The sequence below is a fragment of the Colossoma macropomum genome, unplaced genomic scaffold (genome assembly GCF_904425465.1).
Source record: "Colossoma macropomum unplaced genomic scaffold, Colossoma_macropomum, whole genome shotgun sequence".
In the NCBI taxonomy this organism is placed as follows: domain Eukaryota; kingdom Metazoa; phylum Chordata; class Actinopteri; order Characiformes; family Serrasalmidae; genus Colossoma; species Colossoma macropomum.
The window spans coordinates 40,225,764-40,239,180 of record NW_023494789.1 but is presented as its reverse complement, the minus strand read 5'-3'; the positions used below and the strand labels follow the sequence as shown (position 1 = coordinate 40,239,180).

General features: G+C 40.3%; 1 protein-coding gene across 1 annotated transcript in view; it reads right to left on the bottom strand.

Annotated features, from left to right (window-relative positions):
* Nucleotides 1–3,250: 3,250 nt before the first annotated feature.
* cacna2d2a (calcium channel, voltage-dependent, alpha 2/delta subunit 2a) overlaps nt 3,251–13,417 on the bottom strand; it is a 324,986-nt gene continuing 314,819 nt past the window's right edge. Inside the window, exons 31-38 of the mRNA XM_036571307.1 lie at nt 12,633–12,704; nt 12,348–12,500; nt 12,190–12,242; nt 10,588–10,643; nt 9,485–9,608; nt 6,662–6,771; nt 6,439–6,521; nt 3,251–4,777 (exon numbers count right to left, since the gene is read on the bottom strand). Coding sequence (XP_036427200.1) covers nt 4,655–4,777; nt 6,439–6,521; nt 6,662–6,771; nt 9,485–9,608; nt 10,588–10,643; nt 12,190–12,242; nt 12,348–12,500; nt 12,633–12,704 — 774 coding nt within the window. The 3' untranslated portion in view covers nt 3,251–4,654. The remainder of the gene's footprint in view (nt 4,778–6,438; nt 6,522–6,661; nt 6,772–9,484; nt 9,609–10,587; nt 10,644–12,189; nt 12,243–12,347; nt 12,501–12,632; nt 12,705–13,417) is intronic.

The window sequence follows — 13,417 nt, the reverse complement described above, 5'->3', positions numbered from 1 at the left end:
CTGCATCGTTTAAAGTGGAATGGAAAATTCCAAAAAGTGGTGCCACAATGCAATTGCTGCACAATTTAAGAGGGAACGGATTTTTATATGAGCTGCCACAACTTAACTGCTGCACCGTTTAAGGTGGAACGGAAAATTCCAATACAAAGCCAACTTCAGCCTCAGTCAAAAGTTTTGGACGCGAGTTTCACAACTAGATAAACAATAAGGCATTGATTCTTCTACACTTGTCAGAGTTCTGCTTTCACTCCGAAGAGAATAAAAAAAAAGCTTGTAGTTTGAACAGCAGAATGAGAGGTATGCATTTGGTTAGGTAACAGATTTTGACATGACAGTTGGGCACTCACTGTTCACACAGCATGGACACATGTCTGTTTTCTTTACTCGGCTAATGGACGGAAGCCAGAGAAACAGTCTGTGTCCTTGGCTTACATAGTGAAAAGCATCTCTCGCTTGTGAATGTGTTAATGTATTTAAGTGGTGTGTTTGGTGATGTTTAAGGAAGGGGGGGGACATTTTTTTTTAATTAAAGGGTGACTGGCATGTATAGAAGCCCATTTCCACCCACCAAGGCAGAGGAGAGAAAAAAAATCAGCTGTTTTTTCCCCTCCTTCTGTGTTTCTAGCAGTATGTCAACATATGACTCAGTGTGAGTATCTCAAAATAATGACTTGTTTTTCAAAAGATTTCGTTTGGATGTCAGAATGACTCATGTTCTTGAAACATTGTCTTAGTATCTCTGACATTTTTTCATAATTTTGACAGCATCTCAAAATAATTACTTATTTCCTCAAAATTCACTTTGATTTGCATCTTGAAAATGATTATGTCCTCGAAATACTGAAATACCTTAACAGTATCTCAGAAGAAGGATTCGCTTTTTTAATTTGAACATCTCAAGATCGTGACGTCTTAGATTTTAGTAAGTACTTATTTAAGGATAACAGCTCATTACTTTGAGAAGCTGCAACAAACTTTTGAGAAAATGAGTCATTTTGTTGTAGCAAGTCAAACATTTGAGAACACAGGTCACTATTTTGACATAGAAAGTACAGAAGTAACTATTTTGCCATTGTAAATAAAATAATTTCAACATAGAAAGTCTAAATTTCAAGAAAATGAGTCATTATTTTGAGGGCCCAAGTCATTACTTGTCCATATTAAGTCATTATTTTGAAATTACCTCACAGTTTTTTCATCCTGCTGCTAGAAACAAAAGGAGGAAAACACAGGCAATTTTTTCCACCTCCACCTGGCGAGAATCGACTTCCATAGACATGAGTTCAGTCATGACTTGCGTTGAGTTCTGAGTGGTGCAAAAGGACAGCAGGTTATAATAGTACATTAACAGTATAAGTGCACGGTGGCTGTTAGGATATGGTGCGAATTCATGCTCACGTCCCAGTGATAATGTACACACAGTGGATTATGTGTCAGCTGTGGCAGCCCCTACACCAAACGTTCTCCTAGGTGGTGGAACTGATGGTGACACGATGCTAATGTTCCCAAAGAATGAACCAAACTGTGGAGCAGGAAATAAACAGCTAAGAACTCTGTATGACAGCACGTAGCATTAGCATCAGTGATAAACATGCACAATGTTAACCTTGGAATGTACACAGTTGAGGGGACGGCATATTACATCACTTGTGAGACGTTGTGCTGCGTAAATGTAGGGGCGGGTTATGTCAACGTTGTCCCTCAAGTGCGTACATTCCACAGCCCATCCATGCAGGACACTGATAAAACTCTTTAAATCACACACTTCTGTGTTCTGAAAGTGGAGGGTGTGATGGAAGACAAAGGAGGGAAGGGAAAGACAGGCCGGACGAGGAAGCAGAAGGATGAAAAGGAGGGAGAAAGAGGGAGCAATTACATGGAAAAAGAGTGAGATGGAAGGTACAGTGTGACCGTTATGAAGCACAAAGGCAAGAAAGCTGAATTGCAGACAAACACGTGTGAAACATTCTTCTTGCACCTGCAAAACGGGACACGTCACTCCGTCTTACTGACAATTACGATACAACCAGGATTTTTTTCTTCGTTTTTTTTTTTCCCCAACTTATTACAGCAAACTGTGCTGCATTGTAAGCAGACAATACATACAGTGCACACGCGCACACACACACAAACAAAGAGCATTATGAACCTGAAAAACTCATTACAGAGGCTGTGATGGATGCTGGAAATGAAGAGCAGCCGCTTCAGCCACTCTCAAGGTCGTTATAACTCAAAAAAAAGTCTGAAAATCTTAAACAGTCACAGCATTGTGAAGAGAGTTAAAGAGAAGACTCCACAGTGGATTAGATCACTTTCACCAGTGCGCAGTACAATATTGATTGCCTCTGTGGTGAGTCTATAGAAATGGACACCAGACAGCGGCCTTGATCATAAAGAAAGACTTTTAAGTTCCTCATACAAGCTGGAATCATTTGTAAAGATCTTGTGGAATTTACTGGAGGGGCAATGCCTGCATTCACAGAAGGTCCCCAGAACAACAGGCTGGAGGCTATGGCAAAATATTCTAACTCAAAACCTTAACGCATCCCTATAGGTCAGTCACGTCTTTCTGTCAGCTAATCTAACTTTAGTCAGTCCAAAGGCTCAAAAAATGATGCTGTAGCCCTAGAGGCCAAGTGGAGGCTTTTAAAGAAATCTCTCTAAGGCCCAACAAAAGGCTCAGTGGTACCTTCACAAGAGTGGTGGATTTACTCAGTACTGATAGCTTAGTGGCTAACGTTTTCCAACGCAAAAGTGCATCAAGGCACAACAAACAGAGGGAAAAACAAGATATGGGCCCTAATCTACACTACTTACGACGTTTATTACATATTTCATTATGATATCAACATAATGATGTATGGATATGTGAAAACTGACATTCAAAACTAAACTTGTGTATGAATATACAGTTGTTTACAGAAGTTTGAGTGCACAAATGACACGTACAAGTGAAAATAAGCCCACATCCTCTACAGAGAACACATACACTTATGAATATTTTGATGCACAATTACTGTTTTTGCTGAATTTAACATATTGGAACACATGAAATGTGTCCATGCAAATGTTATGGCACATACATTTTATGTTTTAGTTTTTCCCAATATGTTAAAATACACAGAAACATGCCACATACATGTTCTCTGTAGAGCATGTGTGTCAGGCTCCAGTCCTTGCAGGCCAAAACACTGTGGACTTCAGCACACTGCCTCATTAAACACACCTGATTCATCAGCTAAATGGCTGAAAAACTGAATTCAGAGTGTTAGATGAGGGTAAACACTAATCTCCACAGCGCTTTGGCCCAGAAGGTCCCCAGTTTGACATGCTACCACTGTAGAGGAACTTTTTTCACTTGGATAATCGACAAAACATGTAATTTGACCAGAGGTGCTCAAACTTTTGCATGCGACTGTATGTGCTCCAAATGACAAGACTAACACTGAATGGCAAATAGATGATTTTCATCGCATTAATATTCACTGACTGATCATTAGCCAGATCGAGAAGTCGAGCATTAGGACATGATCAGTATAGTGACGGCCTCCTTTTACCCGCAGGACAGAAGTATGGAGGGTTCAGACTGGTGATGTCGGAGCCCAGGTGGGCCGTATTCCAATTCGTCTCTTAACAACGTGAACGTTAAACAGACACCACCTAAACCTAAACTGAAGCTCTGTAAGACTGAAACCATCACAAGCTCATCTACTTATGCTGACCATTCAAACAGAAAGGTTGTGCCTAATGAAGCCCTTATGACTAGTGAAAAGAAGAGCAAATGAGGCGAATTGAAATACAGGCCTGGTCTCTACGAGGTCTTCCATTCTTCCTAACCGCACTTGCCGTTGTACTGTGCGAGTCGTTTCCTCCCCTTTTTTTTTCTCCTCGTCCTAATTTGGCTAGAAAAATAAGACCACGCAACAAGTCTATCTCATTTTGGCAAGAAGTAGATATAGTGCATAAATAAACAAATGATATTTTGTCATAAGTAACATCTATCATCTTCCCTCTCTGGGTTTATCCTAACATATGGAGGTATGCTTTAAATACTCACAGGTTGTTACTCATAATTTTTTTTCAATAGCTGATTAAAGTTCTGTGATTACTGATTGCTAAAAAATGGCAGACGGTTCTGTAGCCCCATGTTAAATTAGGCAAGCGGCAGACCCCTGAAACTTGAGTCACGGGCCTGTAAGGGATGAAGATGAGGATGAGGAGGATGACTTGAGGCAGAGTCTGACAAAAACTTAACCCCCCCCTGCGTCCATAGCGGCAGGTCACGCAGCGAGGGAACATTCCATTTTTTTTCCACGCTGCCTCCGTCTCGGTTGGTCCTAGACGCTCGTCTTTTCTCCCACCGCGGCTCCCGCGCCGCCAGACGGCCAGATTCGTCATTGACTTCCTCAGCTTCTTCTTCCTCAAATAACTTCTAGCTCCTCCCACAAAAAAAGCTGCTGATTGGCAGGAGACGATAAAAGTTCTGCAACGGTCACTAAGCAACAACCTGTGAAGCTAAGTGGATGAAGCAGTATGCCGGGCTTCCGTATTAAGGGCAGCAGGAAGTCCCTTTAATACCTATGACTAGAGCGAGGGGAGATAAAGGAGAAATGCAGAATTACAGAGAGGAGGGGGAGAGAGGCAGAGGAGGAAGTTAAAGGGAGAAAGGCAAAACGTGGGGGCGGGCCACCAGAGAGAGGAGAGGGAGCTGGAGGAGGAGTAAAGTGTGGATGGACGGGCGGAAGGAGTATCCCCGCCCGCAGTCTGTTGTGTTCTCCTGCGAAAGAGAAAGAGGGAAGATTGTTAGGGGTTTTACTATGATTCTGTAGCACTGCTTCTGCTGAAACATACAAGTGTTTACAAATTTAAAGCTGCAGTATGTAAGTTTGGGGGATTTGGAGACCCCTCTGGTGGAAGTGTGTAATTACACAGAACATGTGGAAAAACATTTTGTAACGTGACTGTCGTCGCATGCACTCACATCATGCAGGCATGTGGGCGCACCAGAATATAGTCACAATTTCTGTTCTTTTATTTTATAAATAAATTATTTTATAAATAATAATCTTAAATTTTGTAAATGAAGATATGTTTACAAATAAAAACAACAGAAATTGCAAATGTTGTCGATCCATATGCCTGTGTGATGTGAGTTCACGCAAGTTGGATTCTGTGGGTGATGGAGAATTCAGCACACCTATAGCCTACAATAGCTACCCGCGGCGCTCGGCTACACAGTGAAGCTTTGTTCATTTTGATAATTCACAATAATCATACTTCCTTCCAAACTACACTGACAGGTCAGTGCAACCTTAATGAACCCTGTATGCAGTTTAAGCAGGTTGAGAGGCGTTTGGGGGATGTATTTAGCCCTCATAATTCGCCAATCATGCTGCAGTGATCAAATCACCTGGCTGGTTTAAGACATCATAGCTTAAAAACAAAGTCATGTCCAGCATTGCCGTCAACTTCTATCAAAAATGCCAGCTTGAAACGCTATGCTAGTTTTTGTTTGATGTTGACAGAGCAAGTAAAAACACACACACACACACATACATTCTGGGTTGCGGGGGGTGCTGGACCTTATCCCAGCAGTCATTGGGTGGAAGGCATGAATAACCCTGGACAGGCCACCAGTCCATCGCAGGGCAGACACACAGACATATACATTCACACCCACACACACCTAGAGGCTGCATGTCTTTGGACTGTGGGAGGAAACCCAAGCAGACATGGGGAAAACATGCACTCCACACAGAAAGGACCCTGGTTGCCTGGCTGGGGAATCAAACCCAGACCCTTCTTACTGTAAAACACTGTGCGCTGATAATCAAATCATACACATACTTAAAAGTATGAAAAATGGGATGAGGCTGTCGTTGCATTTATCTTAATATCTTTGTTATTTTTGTGATATGAAAAAAAGAAACGTCTGAATCTGCTGACTCTGCTCGACAGGCTGAATATTCTTTGAAGGTGAGAGAGGGGTGCACTGAGCGGAGGAGCAGTAGAGAGAGAAGGAGGAGAGAGATGGACAGATACAGACAGATATTGTTCTTGTTTTTAGGAGTTTTGTGGAGTTTGGAGTTGCTATTTTTTATGCGGTATATAAAGGTATATCAAAAATAGCCCTGGACTCACAAGGGTTACAGGAAACATTTCGATGTGTACTGACTTACAGTGTTTGTCAGCAACGTTAGCCTTGTAGCTTCACCGCTAAGCTAATGAAGCAAAACTTGGACAACAAACATGTCTTGGATGATCGGCTCCATCTGGAGTAAGTGTTAAACTGTGTAAATTAGAGGTTTTGCAGATCGATTACTTTAAAGTAGCTGAATTCAGTCATCAGAAGGGGTGTCTGGTTATTTTTGACACATATTTTAAAGACTCCAGGTGGAGCTACTGTGCTTGCATGTGTACTTGTGCACGGATACATACTGCAGTGTTGTAGTCGAAACAGGTGGAGGGTCCTTTTCTATACCGCGCTGGTGGCATGTCCAGACAAGGATCTTCTTGCTTGACTGATTGGAAGATGTTAAGGAAGTTGTCATTAAGCACTGTTCAGACGTATCTAAGCTCCAGTTAAATTCACTGGAGGTAAACCTGAGAAACTTTATACGAAAAGAAAATTGAGGAAAAGTCAACCGAGTCAGAAGGATACATTCTACCTCCTCCTGAGACAGCTTCTCTATGTCGCAGGTGTTGCAGGGCAGCTTCTCAGCCACCACAAACAGCAAGTTGGTGTTATTTATTCTCTTTGCGTGGATCAACCTGTGGAACACAGGGTTTCTTATTATAAATAATTATTCACAGGATCAGTGACCCCCACCACTACTTCATCATCTATGGGCTGGGTGTTTACAGTGCTGCATGTCATACCAAGCCAAAAAAATGCAGGTAAACACTACTCAATAAATGCAGTTGTATGAAAAAGTTTGTTTCGTTCATTTTCTAAGTGAAAACACGTTAACCCCTTACATGCCAGCAAGCCCAAAGTTTTATTGCACACTTCTATTACTTAAGAATAGCTCAGCCAGTCTGCATTGAAGTCCCTGTAGTTACTGAATAATAAGCCTTAGTATGTAATAAGACTTGTTTTGAAGTGGTCAACACATCCTCTACAGAGAACACACTTCTGTACATTTTAATGTTTTAACGCACAATTACTGTTTATTTGCTGAATTCAACATACTGGAAACAAAACTCATACATAAAATGTGGCCCCAAAAGTTACGGCACATTTTAGATTTTATGTTTTTTTTTTCCAATATGTTAATATTGCTGTATTTAACTTTTTTCTCTGTAGAGGACGTACAATTATTTTCACTAAGAATATCAACAAAATATAATTTGACCAGGCCAAAATTTTGCATACAACTGTATATATACAGTAACTCACCCAACTCTTTTAAAAGCCATGGGTCAGTTTCCCTGACAGAAAACTAGCCTAATCATGGACTGTACAGCATTCTGAATGCAGTTTAGGCATTGAAAGGAAAATGTAGTCCAGGACTAGGCTTAATTCCTACCTGGGAAACTGACTCTGAACATAGGAACTGAACACAATAATGGTTAAACTTTAACAGGCGAAAAATTTTAGTGGTGAAGTTCTGAATATTTGTGTGTGTTTCTGCTGCATTACATGATTCTCTTTATTATAAACTGCCAGCACCAACAATATCAAAGGTAATAAATGAAATATCATATTTAGTAACTGTCTGGATAATCCTAGTTATAAAAAGTTATTGCATCAATTCAGCTCACCTAATTGGCTAGTCTTTTAATTAGGATTCATTGCTTCTAGAGCATGGGTTCTTAACCTGGGGGTCAGGATGTGGTTCCATGGGTCAGGAGAGCAGTGCTGCAAGCTATATACCTTATCAAACACAGTACATGATTTTGACGAGTGCCCGAAAGCTCTGCAGATTGGCTCCACCTACAGGCCATGGAAGACAGGCTAATGTTGATTATGAATTTCTATTGGGTGAGCTCGCTGCTGAGGGAGGGTCTTGATTGACCACTAAAGCTGAAGCATTTTTTCAGCGCTTTGTGGTTTGTGGGGAAGCACTAGCTAAGAAATGCAGGCCTAGTAAGTGAGTAGATTTACTATTCAATTATTCTTCTAGAATTTCTTTAAAGTGTAAACAGGTGCTGAGAGTGGGGCGAGTTGGCGAAGAGGGGGTGATGAAATACTGGGGACCTATATTGCTTTACTGGTTTTTCCCTTTCCTTTAGTGTTACGTAGCTTTCTGTGCTCGTAAACGGTCCGCAAAGTTATAAAGCTCAAAGTGCACGCCAGAGGAGGAAACTCTCTCCCACAGGAACCACTTTTCTCAGCTGAAAAACCTTGTTGGAATTACAGTCCTTTTTTCTGTTACATGGTGATGTCAGCATGTAACACATTTTTTACTGCCTGCCTACTGGCAAGCTTGGCATGCCGTCATACCACACACAGCAACTACTGGAGGCCAGGGGGAGTCTGTTCAGTTCTGTAGCTTTGTCGAGAAGACGCTGACCTGACTTTCAGTATCGGACTCTGGCTCAAACCAACGCCACTGTAAGAACAGCCACACCGGTGTTCACAGTGGCTCAACAGAGAAGGATCTGTCTGCTAGTGATGTTACATTTGTGAACGATCTGGTTCTTCTTTGGTAAGAAACAAGGGAGAGGAATCGTGATTGAAAGCTGTTCTTTCTTGTGCCCAAATTTCACGGCCTGCCCTAAATCCACTCCACTCCCCCTGTGAACAGCGAGAACCAGCCAGTCACAGAGATAGGCGGTGTGACGTTAGGCTCCTTAAAGGCACAGTGAACAGGATTTGTCGGTTGCTGTTTAAACACACCATTCAAAGTTGGCCGGGAGAGAGAGAGCAGCGGTGGTCGAGCAAGCTAGAGACTGAATGAAGAGAGAGAGCGGTGTTAACGAGAACAAGGCAGTGTATCATCCTTCCATCCATCCATCATCTAAACCACTTATCCTTCTGGGTCACGGTGGGGTGCTGGAGCCTATCCCAGCTGTCATTGGGCGGAATCAGAATCAGAAAAATAAAACTTTATTTTCACACCAGTTGTGCACACTTCAGCCTGTCTGCTGTTGTGGCCTCTCTCTGCTCTGCATGTTGTAAAGTGCAAGGCAGGGGCGGAACCACTCGGGTGGTTGACCAATCAGAACAGAGTGGGCAAGCTGACCAATCAGAGTGCATCGGGCTAATCAGAAGGCAGGGCTTAAACAGAGCGTTTCAGATGGGGTGAATAGAGATGTACAGTATGAGAAAAATAATGTGTTTTTGTAACACTGAAGCATGTCAACCTATTCTAGTAGACCACAAAAATAAAGTTATGAACACGGAAAATGAGGCTAATAGGTCCCCTTTAAATCCAAAAAAAAGGTTGAGAACCCATGTTCTAGAGGATTTAATCTACACAGGATTTCTTTAGGAGGCAGGGACACTGTGTAAATCTTTCAGTGGTAAAGTGTATCAGACCTGGAGCAGTTGTCACAGTCCTGCACTAAGCTGTAGCCAGTAGTAATGTTTCCAAAGTAGAACTGGGTCTGCACTGTCACACAGCTGGTTTCTCTGGAGTCCATGCTCTCCGCTTCAACTTCATCTGCACACACAAACATTGGATATGACATTATATAAGATGCTTAACATTATCAGCGCACTTTTAATTAAATGGTGTCTAATTAAACGCTAAAAATAATCCTGTAAAATATTTGAAAATATAAAAATTGTTCACTTGTTTAGCAGGTTGTATTAAAGTGCTTGTTAGAACTAAATCCCTCAGAATGAATGGAATTATGTTTTTGCTGAAAGTTTTAAATAAAATAATAAAAAACAAATATAAAGTATAAAAATGTCCAAAATATGTTGCAAATACTAATAATGAGTGTCTAATGTGACTCCAAATCAGTTGACTAATAGAGAGTGCAAGTAAAAGACCCGCCCCTGTTAAAAAGTGCCACGAGTCAGAAAAAAAGAGATTTCAGAAGCAAAATATATATCAGCAAAATCAGCAAATAAAAAAAATTAAGCAAAAACTGGCAAAATGAACAAAACATTCATATCAGAATGAATGAAAATGAGTAGTAATCTTTTTGAAAAGTAAAGTTTGATTTAACTCTCATTATTTGTATTTGCAACATATTTTGATGCTTAATATTTGCATATGTGTGGATTTTATTTGAATTTAAATGAGAATAGATAATTGTAGTATATCATTTATCATTTAATAACATATTATTGATATTTTGAAACATAACATCTGAAAATACCTTCAGGTCAATAGTTTGCAATATATGAATCTACATTGTGTAAGTTAATATACAATAGTCATTATTGTTATTATAAATGAATGAGATTTGTTAATATGTGTTTAGGTCTGGTAAGCAGGACAGAGATCAGGCCGCTGGTGAAAAGGACAGATGAGTGAAAGATGAATAAGAGATTGTGGTGTATGTTGTGCTGTCTTCTGTATCCTGACCTCGGTCTAACATGCAAGTAAGCTCCAAGCTGTTTCCCACAAAATAAAACTTTGAGATACTTTGACATGTTGACCATTAAACAGCGCCTGTTACTGTACATACCTGTATTGAACCAGCTGTGGTAGGCAAATCCATAAAGCATTTGCTGGAAAATAGACCTGCAGGAAAAAGAAAAGGAAAACTAAATTAAATGATGTATAAGATTACATGCGTATACCATCTGTGTAGTACTGCTAATATGGTTTAAGCACAGTCTGACAGAGAACTGTGCTTTTTCTTTTCTGTGCATTTTCTTTCTTTAATAACTTTATCGGGATATATTTTCATAATGGAAATGTGTGATTTACAAAACTGGATTTACGTCTTTACAGGTTAGAAAGAAGTCATCAATTGCAAAAAAGGTTCTTTTAAAGTTACAGTATTGTTTGATATAAAGAAAGCTGCAGTTGTCTATTTCATCTTTTATCTTGGTAGAGGGTGTGAGTTGTTTTCACAGCAGGGGGGTTTTAACCCCTCCTCTTTCACCCCTCATTGCACACTAGCAGCTCAACACAGTCACAACATTACACACATAGAGTCAACAGTGTCCTAGTTAATCTGATAACAGAGTTAAGGTGAAAAATATTTTGTTTTATTATTTTTAAGAAAAATTTTCATGAGTTGTTTTCCATTTTGCCAGTGGATGACTACAAGCGGGCCTGCAGAAAGACATTAACTATTGTGTGAGTGTCAGTAAATGTGCAAATTATGGGTAATTAACAGAATTATGGGTAATGTGTAATTAGCAGAATTATGGGTAATGGGTAATTAGCAGAATTGCCTGCTGAAAATAGCCACGCTCATCGACGTTGTTCCTAAAATAAACCTATACATTATTAATAAAATAAAATAAACTCAGTGATTATTGCAGGCTATTGTTTAGCAGGCTGTAGCAAAGTGAATGTAAGAACTACGTCCCCCAAAATGCCCTGCAAACTTAAACAGTATGAACTGGACTCAAATGAGGCATTAACTACGCTGCTTTCAAGTGCAAGTCAGGCGGTAGTGGTTTTCTCTAAAGAGGAATCTGTTCATTTGAGATGCACATTCATGTTGTTTACGTGGAAGGTAAAGAAAACATGTAGGATGGGAGATGGTTATTGTAGTTTATTAGCTAGCTGGCATCTCTCACCTTTGGCCTATTTCACTGGTGTTTTGAGCTCAAACAAGCAGAAATAAAATGTGGGTTGACTGCACTTGTTTAAATGTAATATACCATTAGCATTTATTATATTTGCTCTGTTTTCTTTTATTGATGAAATGTGCCATGATGAAAACACTGTTGCAACTCTGCCAATTCATGCTTGACTGAAAATGTCAGACATCACCTGACCTCAAAGGGTGTTTACATGGTGACTTCTGAGACCCTCTGAAAGCACCATTAGTTTACTTGCAATTCAGAACAAGACTGGGGTTCGGCAAGCTACTTAGTGGAGTGGATGCTTGAGGATGCACCTGTGGCGTTTACTGGTTCTGTGTGCGTTCGTGCCAGTGTAAGCCATAACATTTAACCTCATTTAGAGAATCAAGATCATGATTAGTTCAGAGCAGAGCAGAAAAACATTCTGTAACACTGAATTCATGTGTTTATCTAACAGAGTCAGGCTATGTTTGCTTGTTATATAGTACAGTCAGCCACAGCACATTTGAGGGTTGTCCTCTTACCAGGCAGCTGCAGATGTCCACCAGGCCACATTTAGTAGATCTGCAATAGTGGGCTGGAAGACAAGCAAACGGAGAGTTAAACTGTCTCAAAACAGCACTGCATAGATGTTCACTCACTCACACATCCATTCAGTATTCAGCTCATATGTTGAACTCACCACAAAGACCCCTCTAGGAGCTGCCCCAGTGTTGCTGCTAGGAACAGGCTCACACACCGACTGGTAGTCAAATGACTGCTTGCGGAAGTAGAAGGAGTTGTTATAGAGCAGGTACATCAGGGCTGGGTCCACCTCGCTGAAGAACATGCCGATCTATGGAGAAGAAAGAGAGCACAGTGCAGGACTGAATAGGCTGAAGCAGCATTTCTGAACCTCAAGTAACTCTCAAAGAATGCTTGTAAATCTCCATTTAACTCCAGAGGGTGAAATGGGTCTCCTCCTGACCTTGTTTACATCGTTAATCTGATTGGACATGATGAGGAAGCCACCATCATCTATCAGGTAACACAGCAAGTCCTGCTCAGGCAAAGAGACAAAACAACAGACATGTGAATGTTTTGGGATCAAACAGTATGAATATCTGCAGCACATATGCTTTTCAGGGGTATAATGAAATGTCAGCATCTGTATGTGTGGAGTGCTCAACATGTCTGTATCTGCATTCAGACAAATAAAACTACACTACAGTTCAATAACAGAAAACCTGCCCAATGTATTAAACTAGGGATGCACCAATCTGACTAAAATAAATCAGTGTTAGCTGATGGTTTAGCTCAACATTACTGAGCTCTGAGGGATGAACAACCACAGCAGCAGTGGTCCACTTGCGAGTGATAAACAGTGTTCTTATTACTGATATTGATACCTGAACCCAGAATATCAGATGATACCGAGATTTTTTTCTTCAACCTAATCTGTAAACCTCACATAATGTGGAGTTTATTTCAAAAATAAATGTTAAAATTTTGGTGATAGAGGTGGCAAAATGTAATATCACAATACTACAAGAAGTTTTTTACGAGACACGATATGCCACAATATTTTTTTCTGACGTCTGTTAAGTTAGAACAGACAAAGTAAGCCCACATTTTAAAAATAATAAAACTATGAATTCATTTATTTGCATTCAAACAGGACTAATTTTGCTCCTTTTGTAATGAAACATGCAGTTAGTATGTGGTTTTACAGTACTGATGATATCCACTGTATGCTCAGAAAACCATATTGTG